At 42.6% G+C, this 14,163-nt stretch overlaps 1 protein-coding gene across 1 annotated transcript in view; it reads right to left on the bottom strand.

Annotated features, from left to right (window-relative positions):
- DTHD1 (death domain containing 1) overlaps window positions 1-14,163 on the bottom strand; it is a 41,159-nt gene that overhangs the window by 9,470 nt on the left and 17,526 nt on the right. The window contains exons 4-6 of the mRNA XM_018561261.1: window positions 10,918-11,097; window positions 5,664-5,905; window positions 1,212-1,370 (exon numbers count right to left, since the gene is read on the bottom strand). Of these exons, the coding sequence (XP_018416763.1) occupies window positions 1,212-1,370; window positions 5,664-5,905; window positions 10,918-11,097 (581 nt within the window). The remainder of the gene's footprint in view (window positions 1-1,211; window positions 1,371-5,663; window positions 5,906-10,917; window positions 11,098-14,163) is intronic.

The raw sequence follows: 14,163 nt of genomic DNA, 5'->3' as shown, positions 1-14,163 counted from the left end.
ACCTGGTAACCATGGACGCTGATCTCTCTGCAAGTGGCCGGAGCCAGCCGTTTGGCCGCCTTCGGCTTTCACCTGGGCTCAGTCGAGCCGAGGCATATGCCTTCGGCTCGACTGAGCCGCTCGGCCAACTTCGGGAGCTGTACGAGCTATAGGGAATAGCCCGTACAGTAGCCCTTCGGTTCTACTGAACCGAAGGGGTCCTGGGGCCAAAACTAGAAGAAGGATCAGCCTAAGCTACGGCTAGATCATTCGGCAGCTTAGTGAATAGACCCCTAAATGATTTTGTTAAAATATCAAGGTCTTCGTTGGCTTCTAGCTTTCAGCTACCCAAACTTGCATATGCAATGGATGATAACTACATATTTGGATGAATATATGATTGTGTATACGTGTGAAATGGTGCCTGAACCCATGGTAAAATACACATTTTAATGCACATTACTTGTAAATATGTGAATTGGCCTTCATGCTGGAAATGCACCTTTGCCTTTTTCGGCATATAAATCAATGAAAACACATCAAAATCAGTCTCAACATGTGTTGTAACATACATTAAAACACACATCAATACAAGTTAACATGCACTGACATGCAATGCAAAGGGATTTGCAATACAAGTTTAAAAGCAATGGAAATCACATTATGAGGGGAAAAAATGCACCAAAAGAGAAATATCTTTTCCCATCCTGTATTGCAGTGCACTACATACACAATAGTGCATAGGCCTTTTTGGTGATTTTTTTTTTTTACATTTCAAATGAATGAGCTGCCGTAACAAAACACAAGGTAATGCATATATAAATGCACGAAAACAGTGTGAATTTATTCTAAGGTCACTTTGTGTGATGTGTTCTGGTGCCATTTATTCAGAATAGCAACCCTGATACACACTGTGATAAAAGTTCTGCACTGAAGCACACTACAACACATACTGTGCACAGAAGTGTGTTAAAAACTAGCTTGTGGTCTGGTTTTAGTTGTGTTGTTTACTGGCAGCCTACTCAAACTGAATGGGCTGCCTTAATGAAATGTAATTTGGCATGAAACACAACACACAGTAATGTGTCTGTGGTAAGGTGTGAAGAGGATAAAAGTCAGGGAGTGAATGCAGTGCCATGTCTTTGCCAGTGAATCTAGTCTACAACATTTTGTAGTTCAATGATACCCATAAAATGCAAAATATCAGATAACAAGTATATGGAATAGTTTACCTCTGTAAATGTTCACTCATTTCAAATGAAACAATTCCATTCTGCACATTCTTCACCACAATGTCATCCAAGACAATCCACTGATCTTCCTTTAATGCCAGCAATTTCAGTAATTCACTTGGATTATCCCCATGCTTCCTCACTGAGGCACTTACAGCCCTATAATGTAATAACAGGGTATTTGTGGATCTAACCAAGTCATTTACAAATAAACAAAGCTTTCCATCTGGAGATTATATTCAAATCCTGATATTGAAAGTGATTTGAAGTATAAAAGTTAATAATTATATTTATGGATGTAAAATTCTTTGAGCAGGTGGCTAATATGCACATTGTTACTTTGCAAATTGCAAAATAGACAATGTGGACAGTTGCGGTGCAGGACGGTAATGGTAAAACAAAAGCCTTCAATTGTTTTCATAATGATTTGTTCAGTGATGGAGCTGTTTTCTGCTTGGTCCCATTGCTTCAAATTGCTTTTAAAAAGCAACATCTTGACAGAAGCGACAATTGTATGTTTTCCGAAATAAAAGGATATGTCCCCTCTGAACTGGTCTTTTAGTTTTAGAGAGATGATGAATTGTCATCAAACGTTTGTGGATAGATCATTTCACCTGAATTTCCAGCTACCCCCTCCTGCGTTGATGGAATGGAATTTCACTTTCCCTATTATATATTTTTAATATTTTGGAGAATGACTAAGTGCATTGAGGATGCAGAAGAAGCAATGAGATTCCATGGTATAAGACAATTGGGTGATTAGGCTCAGCAGCAGCTACTCATAACTCATATTTTATATATATATATATATAGTGCCCAACAAAAAGTTAAATATTACCTATAGGTGTAGCTTGTTGGCAGAGTTAGACCCTAGCTTTTTGGAATCTTGAATAGTGCAACAGTGAAATCTCTCACTGAGAGTACAATTTCCTAGTTCTGTTCTTTTTCACTCTACTTTTCATATTCCACATCATGGACTACTGAAAAGTCCAACAGAGTAAGCAAGACACCCACATAATGGCCTTAGCATGTATGCAGGAACTCAAGAAACATATGCTGAGCAATGGTCAAAGTTTAAAGAGCACATATAGTCAACATTTTTAGTTTTAGTTTTTGGACAGTGTGGGAGTTAAAACCGTTGTGAGTTTATTTCTTGCTATCTCTGTACCTTTGGTGAGATTTCCATTCTCTTCCTGTGCTGGGGAGATATGAAGAAGTGAGCAGAATTTTCTGCATAACAAAAATTCAGAGAAGCAAGTGTCCCTAATTTCACCTCTATTCTTGTTCTGGTGACTGTGCAAATTTGGATTTCCCATCATTTTCTGTACTAATTACAGTGGTCACTTGGACAAACAAAGAGGATTATTTCTATCCAGTGGGGACACAGAAAAACTTGACAGGGGTTCTAGCGGTTCTCTATTTTATCCAAAACTACATGGTTATACATACACTCCCCACCATCTATTCAAAACTGACAGACATGGGTGGACTGAGCTATAATCTCTCTCTGTTTTTTATGTGGCTGTCTTCCCATTGGAGAGACCTCTCATTTTTTTTGTGCCAGTGAATAGAGGTGAGAGGGACAGGAAGAATTGAGAAATCACTCCAGTGAAGACAGAAATAACACTCAAAACATATTTTTCAGTACAGGGAAAGGTCAGAACATCTTTAAGGTTTTTTTTCTGCTATGTGTGCTTTTTATGTCCCGGTGACCCCCAATCCCTCATTGCCATGGTGACACAGGAGTGTCAGTGGGACAGAGTGAGGGTCAGTCTCCCCAGTGAGGGTTTAGCCAGCAATGACATCCTACCAGAAGTTATAAACCTGTTTTACTTTACATAAAACTTAACAAACAAAAAAGTTTTGGATATATTTGGGGATTAAAAGAGAGTAGAATCTACAGACTCACTGAAAATCTGCAAATTTATTGATGCAGTTTTTGCAGGTGCATTGAACATAATGACGCTCTGGAACATAATAAAAAAACCAAGGGCAAACCTCAAATTTAACACAGACAGTTAAGGACCAGATTAATTTAGTATCTTAAATAGAAGACATCAATGAAGAATAAACAAATATTTTAAATAATACCATATAGCAGAAAGAGGATCCTTTTTATGCCAATTTGGGGGTGACAAATCCATTAAATTACAGGTTTGGTAGATGCCTTAAAGCTTTATGTGGTGTTACGGAACAGAACAATTTTCACAGACAGCCTCAGAGACACCATTACTGGGCAGCACAAATTTTGACTGTGGAATTTATTTTTTTCTTTTACAATTAGCTTGGCTCACATAGAGCAGCACCCCAATCTGATCCGAGTGAATAACCGACTGAAAACAACCGTGCAGGGTTGAAGAGAATAGCCGGATAGTGTTCAGCTTCTTTCACTTCAAGCCGGTTATTCACTCGGCTGCCTTCGGCAGCTTAGTGTAAACCCCCTAAGAATTAAGGGACTGCAGATGATAAAGCAGTGAAAAATTAGTTATCGAAAGGACATTTTCACTTCTGAACTTTTTCAAGGAAAAAAGTAAATGATGAGTACAAAATAAACATCGGAAGAAAAAAACAGAAGTAGTTTTACAATTACAGAATTATCCAGAGTCACTTCAGTAGGTTACATTTTAATACCAGGTTCGTGTGCAGGACAGGTAATAATTACTGTACTGGAAGAAGAACACATATTGATTAATAATGAAATCAGCTATCATAATTGATTATCAATTATTTTCCATGTAGTCCCTGATTCAATGCTCAAGATGTAAGGACATGGTTTCCTGGATATTTGGTTGTGTAACAGAGAATAGGGCATAATCTAGTATTGTAAAGCTGATAGGAAGCTATGGGGTACTGGATCACAGTACCTATACTCTGTTGTCGGGTATTAAATTATAGGAAGTAGCCATTGGAGTTACTAATATTAGTTAGTGATCTCTACGTGATTGAAGAACACCATCTTTAATCTCCAGTAATTGATATATATTTGTCTGAGCAGAGGATAAATGCCCATGCTGACTAGGAGGATAGAAGTGCGTGATAGTGGGAGGCAGTAGCACTGGTTTCTTCCACCTAATAAATAATTTTCTTTCATAATATATTCTAACAAGGTAGGAGGGGTTGGGGGTTGCCAATGTAAGGGGTTTAAGGTTTTTGTGGCATTTAATGTGGCAGGGTAAGAGAATATCTATATTTATCTAATATCTATAGGTTGTTCTCCTATGCAAAAGGCAGACTTCCAGGTTTAGGAGTACTGACGTTCCTGTAATACTGGCTATTAATTCTGTGAGAGTTCCTAGAGGATTTAGGTCAGTTTCTGGATTCCCAGCATGTGTAATTGGTGTTGTAATAACAAGGCACCTTTGGAAATATGTATCTGAGGTGGTACAAGGAGATGTTAGGTGGGTTGTTAACCCTTTTGGAGGAAAGTCCTGATTGTGAGTAATAGGGGCCAGAATTACTGAAATATGTAAGCTGTAGGTTAAATGTTTATTTTTTTGTGTGAACTAATATGTGGTGGCAGGAGGTAAATTAAATCCACTCAGTTGTTATGATCTGTGTAACAATTCCAGTCTGTAATGCGTGCAGGGGTACATTCTTGGTAATGCCATTTGAAATTCAAAATGCCTATTAAAACAAATTGCTAAAGCTTGGTTCATTGGTCAAGGTTTAGCCTTGGTTATGTAGAGAGGACCACAGGAACATACTTGTGAGGGATCATCTGTAATAAATACAGTGAATGAGGCAAGATATTCATTTTGAGTACCGTGACACATCCAAACTAAGATAAGGGTTTGTTGATCAATTTCTTTAGGTCAAGATCAATTTAGTGGAGTATGGGTATATATATTTTTCTAAAGAAAGGTCAGACACATTTGCGGGAAACAAAATTCCCAAATACCTCATTGTTAGTCTTTCCCATGTTAATGGAAAAGATGAATTTAGGTTCTGGGCCAAGTCCAATTGGAGGGTGATGTTAAGGATAAATGATTTAGTAAAAATAATTTTTAAGTTGAAGATGTATCTGAAGAGTTTGAAAGACTTATTAAGATAAGGCAGAGATATATGGCGTTGGGGGGGGGAAAAAAAGGCAGCAACACAATAATCTCTATTTCCTATACAGATGCAATGAATGGAGTCATGTTGGTTAATTGTCCTAACAAAGTGTCAAAATGAACAGAAGTAGTAAAAGTGGTCAAGTGTCCTATTTGGTATATGGAATGGATGTGATAAGGTACCACTGGGTTAAATCTAAGCTGCAGGTGAGAGTATAGGAACGAGATCCAATAAATCATAGTAGTCTTCAATCCAACATGCTTCAGAGTGGTTCACATATCCCAGGTATCCATCGACAGTAGAAGGCTCTGAATTTGTACTCTTGCATTTCGGGAAGAGGCTAGAGATTTTTGAAGCCTATTCAAAGGGATAGATGTGATTATTTAATGCTTAAGTTACCTAATTTGATGGGTTCCTGTGACTTTTGAAGCTGCAGCACTTGATGCCCTTTTATCTGATTCATCTCTACTCTTTCTTTTCTCTAGGTTTGGAGGACATGGTAGGAAAACTGTGAATGGCTTGTGGAACACCTGAGTTGATGGCTGCTTCATGTGGACGAGTGGACTGGTAGATACCACTGGATGGTATATGTCCTGTTTTACCTTGAGTACAGAAATAAGTGAAGTATCGATAGGCTGGACCTATATAGTAAGCACAAAAACATTTTAAATTGAACAAAGTCATAACATCAATCATATACTGTACTTTATTTTGTCTAAAATATTGTAGAATATAGTTTATCAAGTTTTTAAAGGGTTAGTCTATCTAAAAGCTGATGAAAAGCCTACTAGCTTATTTCATCATTGCAGTAGGCGCTCCAGACTAAATTCCCTGACCAAGGCGCCACAACATATGCTCTTACTCCTCCTAATACTTTCTCCATAATGCAAGGTAAACAAAAGATTCAACAGAGAGCGTGAAACTCTTTGTCAGGAAGTGTTTGTAGAGATGGCAGAGATCTTGCCAGCCAAAGTCTGGTGAGATATAAAAAACTAAGCAGTATTTCAACTTGAAAATGGCACGTGCAATTAGATAAAGCCAGTGTTTTTAGACCACTCTAGAGTCCATCTCTCAGTAGTGTCTTGCAGTTTTGGCTGGAAATGCATTTCTTAAATCCAGACCTTCATGTCAACACAAAATGCCAGATGCACAAATTCAGTTTGTATAACATGTTGCTAATTTCAACACAGGTAACTCATAGGGGTCTATTCACGAAGCAGCCGAAGGATCTAGCCGTAGCTTCGACTGATCCTTCGGCTAGCTTCGGCCCCAGGACCTCTTCGGTTCAATAGAACCGAAGGGCTGCTGTACGGGCTATTCCCTATAGCCCGTACAGCCACCGAGGTTGGCCGAGCGGCTCAGTCGAGCCGAAGGCATAAGCCGAGCTGAAAGCCTGAAGCTGGCCGAATGGCCAGCCATTGTCCGTCCGACAGCCTGCTTCTGCAGACTCCTCCACCTGGCACTGCTGGAGCAGAAAGCTTTTTGAGCCAGGCAAAGGTGAGGGTTCACATCACTAGGACTTGCACAAAGATTTCCCAGCTTTTGGAGGCATAATAAATATATAAATACAATGAACCTTCCTTTAGAGCAGACCTTCTTAATCTGTGGGTCGTGACCCCATGTGGGGTCGCGCAAGTGAGTGGGGGGGTGGCGATCGAAATTCCGCAGCCATCAGAGGGTTTCAGCAGGTACTTGAGTGAGGGGCCCATGCAGCCTGGAATGTCCGGGCTCCAAGAAAGTTTTTTTGTTTGTTATAGTAATGTGTGTCGTTTACTGTGTGTACTGTATGTCCCGCACCCCCCCTCCTCCTCCCTGCACTTGGTAGCTACCTAGCTGAGTACGTGCAGGAAGGTTTCTGTTTAGGGGGCGGAGCTTCTATTCACACGGCAGAAGCTTCAAGGCTGGAGCGGAGGCGCTGGAGTGTGAAAGGTAAGTTTTCCAGCAGACATTCCAGGGGGTTGGTGATAGATAGACAGACTGACCAACATTGGGGGAGGCAGAGACTCACACCTAACTATGTTGTGTGGGGGTGCAGAGGAGAGAGTCATACGACCTATGCTGGGTAGGGGGAGGCAAAGTGTGTGTGTGTAGATGCTGCTCTAAAATCTTCACTGTTAGGTGTGTATGTGTGTGTGTGCATGCGCGTGCATGTGTGCTGCTCTAAAATCTTCACTGTTACGTGTGTGTGTGTGTGTGTGTGTAGATGCTGCTCTAAAATCATCACTGTTACCTGTGTGTGTGTAGATGCTGCTCTAAAATCTTCACTGTTGTGTGTGTGTGTGTAAGGGCTTGTTCACACCAATTGCGGTGCGTTCCAGAGTGGTAGCTGCTGGAACGCACCACAGTCGCTCACAAAACTTCCACCTGCGTTCTGGAAGTCAGTGGCACCACAGCCACGCACCCTGCCCGCATTGCGATCGGAGGGGTGGCAAAACATTGCCTGCGTTCTGTACTACTGCAAACACAGAAAATGCTGCATGTTCTATTTTTTTGCATTTGCAGTGGAACAAAATGCAAGCAATGTTTTGACACCTGTCCGATCGCACTGTGGGCAGGGGGGCTTGGCTGCGGTGGCACTGACTTCAATGCACTGCCACACCCCCTCCCGCCCCAGAACGCAGGGGGACGTTTTAGTGAGCGATTGCGGTGCGTTCCAGCAGCTACCGCTCTGGAACGCACCGCAATTGGTGTAAACAAGCCCTAAGTAAAACACACACAAGCTTATTATAAAAAGTATATATACTATTAATCACAATTTCTCTAATCATCCCACTGCCCACACAAATGCTGTATTTCTCCCACATGCAGTGCAGTAACACAATTTTCCAGTGAGGTGCCACTACACTTTTTTTTTTTGCCCAGTGCACCACACCACCGCACAGCACTTCTAAGGGTCCGTTCACACCAACTGCGGTGCGTTCTAGAGCGGTAGCTGCTGGAATGCACAGCAGTTGCACACTAAACTCCCCCCTTCGTTCTGGGGCAGGAGGAGGCACAGTGCGCTTGGATGGGTAACAAAACATTGCCTGCGTTCCAGTCCAGTGCCAACACAAAAAAATTCCGCTTGCGTTGGCACTGGACTGGAACGCAGGCAATGTTTTGCCACCCGTCCGATCGCACTGGGGGGGAGCATGGTTGCGGTGCCATTCACTTCAATGCACTGCCCCCTCCGGCCCTAGAAAGAAGGGGGGAGTTTAGTATGCGACTCTGAACACACCGCCGTTGATGTGAACAAGTCCTAAGACACCACACAGCCCCCGTCTTAGCTGACTGTCCGCATTACCTGGAAGTGCTGAAGTCAATTGGTGTGAATGGGCCCTTAAGGGTTAGTTCACACCATCCTCAGTGCTTTCCAGCCCAATTGCAGCCAGAACAAACTGGATCGCATTGCGGCCAGCTCAATTTGTTGTGGGGCGTGGCAGTGAAGGGAATGGCACCGCAGCCACACCCTCCGGCCACAATGTGGTTGGCCGCACGGGAAGGCACATCAATGCCTTTGGTCCGGTCATTAAAAAGGCTGCAAGCACTATTTTTTTCAGACCGGACCAGACCCGAATGCAGGCATTGATGTGCCATGCGTTCCCGTGCGGCCGATCGCATTGTGGCCAGAGGGCATGGCTGAGGTGCCATTCACTTCACTGCACCGCCACGCCCCATCCCGCCCCACAACAAATTGAGCCGGCCGCAATGCGATCCAGTGTGTTCCGGCCACAACACACTGATGATGATGTGAACTAGCCCTAACTGTAGGCACTATGCTGTCATGCAAGCAGTCTGACACAAATTTTTCATTTACCAGTAAATGTTTGATTTTATATACCTTTTCAATATACCTGGGGTCACGTAAAAATTTCCTTGGACGAAAAGGGGTCACGAGTGGAAAAAGTTTAAGAAGGCCTGCTTTAAAGGAGTAGGGGGAAATAACATTCCGTGAGACGGGTTTTGAGATTTTTTTTAGAGAGATACTGTTCCTTTGAAATTTTTAGTGTCATTATCACTGAAATTACTTTTTGAATGAAACCTTATTTCAATATGTGACATATATATTTACTAGGGATGCACCGATACCTATACTAGATACAAATTGTCAGGGACCGGAGCACCTCCAGGTAGCACTGTGGCACTGGAACCAGATCCTGCAGTTCCAGTGCTCACCTGCAGGTGTCTCCAGCCAGTAGCTGTCAGGTACCAGACCACCTATGGGTGGCACAGTGGTGCTGGAACCTGCAGTTCCGATGCTCACCTGTGAATGTCTCCCAGCAATTAGTCCCTGCCTGGTGCTGGTCTGGGGAGGTATTTAGCCTCTCCTTGCAGTAAGGCCTGTGCTTCAGTATTGTTGCCATAGCCTGTATCCTGTTGCCTCTATCCTTTTCCTGCCTTGTACTCTGACTTGGACCTGACTCTTGACCCTTACCCCAGTGGCTCCCCCCTTCTTGTCCTGCTCCCCAGGGGTGTAATTGTTACTTGTATTTTTATATGTTACTTGTGGGTGTTGGAGGGGATGCTTATGGTGGTGGTGTTTTTTGGAATAGCTAATAAACTACAGTTCATAAGCATTATTTGGTGTGGTCACATATTTGGTTCTCCTGTATAGATACCTGCACGGTGTGTGTGTGGACACCCATGTCCGGTATCTTGACACAAATGCTCCGATACGTACCTGCTATACCGAGAAGCTGGTGTTCCTTTGATAGAACACAGGCTTTCCAGGACTTCTTGATAATCGGGGCACAGGGCACCAGTATCGGCGAGTACCGAGAAAAAAAATATCTGTATCGGTGCATCCCTAATATTTACTAATATTTTGCTGGAGAGTAGTTTGTTTCCTGTAGTCAATATTTCTAGTTTTTGGAGCTAGCATAAAATCTATTTCTTGGAGTTCATTTAGGGAAACAGGTACAAAAGTAAGCCACAGACAACTGTAGGCTATCAGCACAGTGGTTTGTTGGTTAGCACTTCATCCTTGCAACACTGATATCCTTGGTTTGAATCCTGTCCAATCTGCATGAAGTTTGCATGTTGTGTTTGTGTGTGTTTCCTCCCACACGCCAAAGATATGCTGGAAGGTTAAATGTTTCCTGTTTAAACTGGCCCTAGTATGTGTGCATGCATGTGAGGTAGGGAGATTATATTGATTGCAGCAGGGGCTGATATGGATGTACAGTATGTAAGGCACTGTGTAAATTGTCAGTGCTGTATAAATGCCTATAATAAATAAAATACACCTGTAGGCAGCACCTCTCAATTGTGTCTGATTTAGCTTTGATCCTGTGCTTCTTAATTGACAATAAAGAACAGTTGTTTATTCATTCCTTTTTTGCTCCATGGGATTTTTCTTACTTAAGGTCAAATTTCCCTGAATGTTATTTATGGTTTTTAAAACTGAAAACAGCATAGCTCATCTAGAAAAACCATTATGCAGAGGTGTCTTAATACCACAGATGTTGAAATTCCAGGTGCTTACATAAAAGTCAGTATGCTGAATTACATATCCCCAAAGAGTCCTTATCATTTCCGGTACATCATTATGATTCTATTTTGTAATAATGTCTTCCCTACTTCTCTCTCTAAGACTGCTGTTTTGGGAAATAACTCTCAAAATTTATGCTCCAGATGCGGTACATTTACAGAAAAGGAACAGATACAGACATACCTTAAACTGCACAATTACAGAGGAGCTGAGGCAGCCTGGGGGGTAATTTAAAGAAATCCGTGAATCCACGCTCAGCTTTAAAGATAATCCTTTTCTAAGAACAGTAAAATTTTCTTTCTTTAAACATGATATGACAGAAAATGTTCCAAGCTGGTAGACCTTTATTTCTGCAAAACTTCCCTGTATTAAAAAAAAAAAGAAATATAGAACAATGAAGGAGGTTTGTAGGAAAGGCATTATTTAAAATAAATAAACAGACAGTTTCTTGGATATTGTTTTTGCTCATAAATCCTCATTAATCTTATACTTTGTATCATTCCTCACATTATTGTCCACTGTATCCATACTGCATGGCACTTTCCACTGAAATGTACTGTTTCTGAATGTGATTGCTTGATTGCTTGAACTGAACTCCAGAAATAAAGACGCAAATTAATATTACATCACTAATACAGTGATGCCGAACCTTTTTGAGCCTGAGGGCCCAAACCAAATCACTAAACTAACTTATGTATTTCAAAGTGCCAACCCTTTCAGGTGGTCTATAAGGGCTCTCAGATGGGCTCTGCGGCCTCTCAGGTAGTCTGTATGGGCTCTCAGGTGGGCTCTGAGGTGGTCTTGGTGGTCTGTATGGGCTCTCGGGGGGCTGGGCAGCTCTTAGGGGGGCTGCCTGGGCTCCCAGGGGGGCTGTGCAGCCTATCAAGTGGGTTATATGGGCTCTCTGGTGGTCTGTATGGGCTCTCAGGTAGTCTGTATGGACTCTCATGGGGGCTGTGTGGCTCTTGGGGCGCTGTGAGGGCTCACAGGTGGTCTGTGCTGCTCTTAGGGGCCTGGGATGGGCTCTCAGGTGATCTATAAGGGCTCTCAGGTGGTCTGTATGGTCTCTTGGGGGGCTGTGCAGCTCTTAGGGGGGCTGCCTGGGCTCCAGGGGGGGTGTGCCACACTCAAGTGGGCTCAAAGGGCTCTTAGGTGGGCTATATGGGCTCTCTGGTGATCTGTATGGGCTCTCAGGTGGTCTATATGGACTCTCTTGGGGGGCTGTGAGAGCTCACAGGTGGGCTGTGCAATTATTTGAAAGCTATGTATGCATTAACAAAGGCCTGCATGAGTGAGGCATAAACATTATAACTCATGGAAAAGGTGCCACAGCATGTTCATCAGAGCTATTGTGTATGAAACAGTACCAGATTAAGAGATTGTCACTCACATGTAAAAAAGTCAGTCAGTCTCTGTGCAGTCGCCGCTTGCAGAACCTGACTGTCAGCTGCCGCCTCACATGCTGAGCAGAGCAGAGATAGGCGGTGATGACCGTTCTGCCATATAACACTGCCCCCCAGTGTCCATACACTGCAAATACACCATCCTAAGCCTGCACATGCGCCCTAGTAGCATACTGGCATCTGTACAGTGGCTTCAGCCGGTTTCTGACAGAACACTGGACCTGGGATTGCATGCCAGCAGAAAGGGTTCTGCATGCCCACTCTGGAACACGTGCCATACGTTCACCATCACTGCACTAATTCATTATTAAATTGAATGCATATACCTAAATTTGAATATGTACCAGCCTTTTCCAATCCCCTGTACAACAGAGCTCAGACTGGCAGAGAAAGAAGTAGTACATGGAGCCAGTCAATTGTGCTAAAAAGGAACATACATAATAGGAGGAGAGAGCAAAGTAAAGGTGCCCATACACCTGCCGATTATCATACGATAGTCGCGGGTGATCCCGCGATCGTACGATAATCGGCAGGTGTATGGAAGGCGTGCAACCATTTCTACTGTACGGTCGCACATCTTATTTCTCCCGAGCAGGCTTGAAAACCCGCCCGGGTATCGTACGATTGTCGGCGGGTTAGTGGCGTTCTCGGGAGACAAATGCCGCACGGGCCGGTGTGTGCAAGTGCACACTGCCCGTGCGGCATTGGAATCTGCAGAAAGCCCTGCCCTCAGCGGGACCTGCTTGCGATGATCGCAAGTATGATCTGCCTGTCCAAGATGGGCAGATCATACAGGCTTTTAATTACTTTACAACCATCACAAGACGAGAGTCGTGCGATGGTTGTAAAGTGTATGGCCAGCTTTACAAAGAGTTCTCTTTTCACTGTCCAGTCACATGCTGGTGGAAGGACAAGACCTGCAAGCGTTCTTTAACTCCAGCAGATTATTATGAGGGCTCTCATATGCTGTGGTGCAGAGCTGTTTAAATTGCAGTTCTGATGAATAGAAATGACATTATTTGGCAGGCAGAACATCCCCTACATATGTATTACAGCTATTTATTTAAAAAAACAGAACAAAATAAAGCAAAAAAAAAAACAAAAAACAGTGTAGAAACCAAAGAGCTTTAAGCGTATTTCCTTAAATAAAAGAAATCACCTGTTTTTATTCATATTTACTTGCTAGGAGTTAATATTGCAGGTGTTTCTGCTCAGTGCTTGTTAAAATGTACACCAAACCCGAATCCTTAAGGTGCCCATACACTGCACGATTCTCGTACGAGAATCGCGGGAAATCCCGCGATCATACGAGAATCGTGCAGTGTATGGAAGGCGTGCAACCGTTCCTACTGTACGGTTGCACGACTTTTGTATTTCGAGCATGTTGGAAAACCAGCCGAGAATCGTACGATTTTCAGCTGGTTTTTAACATGATCGAGAGACAACTGCTGAACGGGCCGGTGTGCGCACGCGCACACTGCCCGTTCAGCATTGCAGGCATCGGAGGCCCGCCCCTCAGGGGGGCGGGCTTGCGATGATCGCAAGTACGATCTGCCTGTCCAAGATGGGCAGATCGTACATTTTTTATAAATTACTTTACAACCCTCGCAAGACAAAAGTCTTGCGAGGGTTGTTGGGTGTATGGGCACCTTTACATTAGCTGCTGCTCCCAGGAGCAGTTAATTAAAACGTATACATTATTTATTTATTTACACAGGAGTTTCTGATGCAAACCTGAAAGTAGAAAAAGTTCTGCTTTCACACCATGTTTTTTGTTATTTTTGTTTTCTTTAAATTGTTTTTATAAAATTGTTTTTATGTTTCCATGTATTCTATTTTTGAAGCATAAGAACTTATACACAAAATAAAAAAAAGTCTTAGTTGCATTTGTAAATTACTTTATCGTGCTTTGCAAAAGAAACATAATTTTGGTGTCATAATAAATGGGAAAATTTGCAGAGAAAAATAAGCATTTTATAACTAAGTGGCGCCAAAAAAAATAATTTAATTTTAAATGATCATGATG

The sequence above is a fragment of the Nanorana parkeri genome, unplaced genomic scaffold (assembly GCF_000935625.1).
Source record: "Nanorana parkeri isolate BGI_ZX_2015 unplaced genomic scaffold, ASM93562v1 scaffold511, whole genome shotgun sequence".
NCBI classification, from domain to species: Eukaryota; Metazoa; Chordata; class Amphibia; order Anura; family Dicroglossidae; genus Nanorana; species Nanorana parkeri.
Note: the sequence above shows the minus strand (reverse complement) of the source record. Positions and strands in the feature narration are given on the sequence as shown.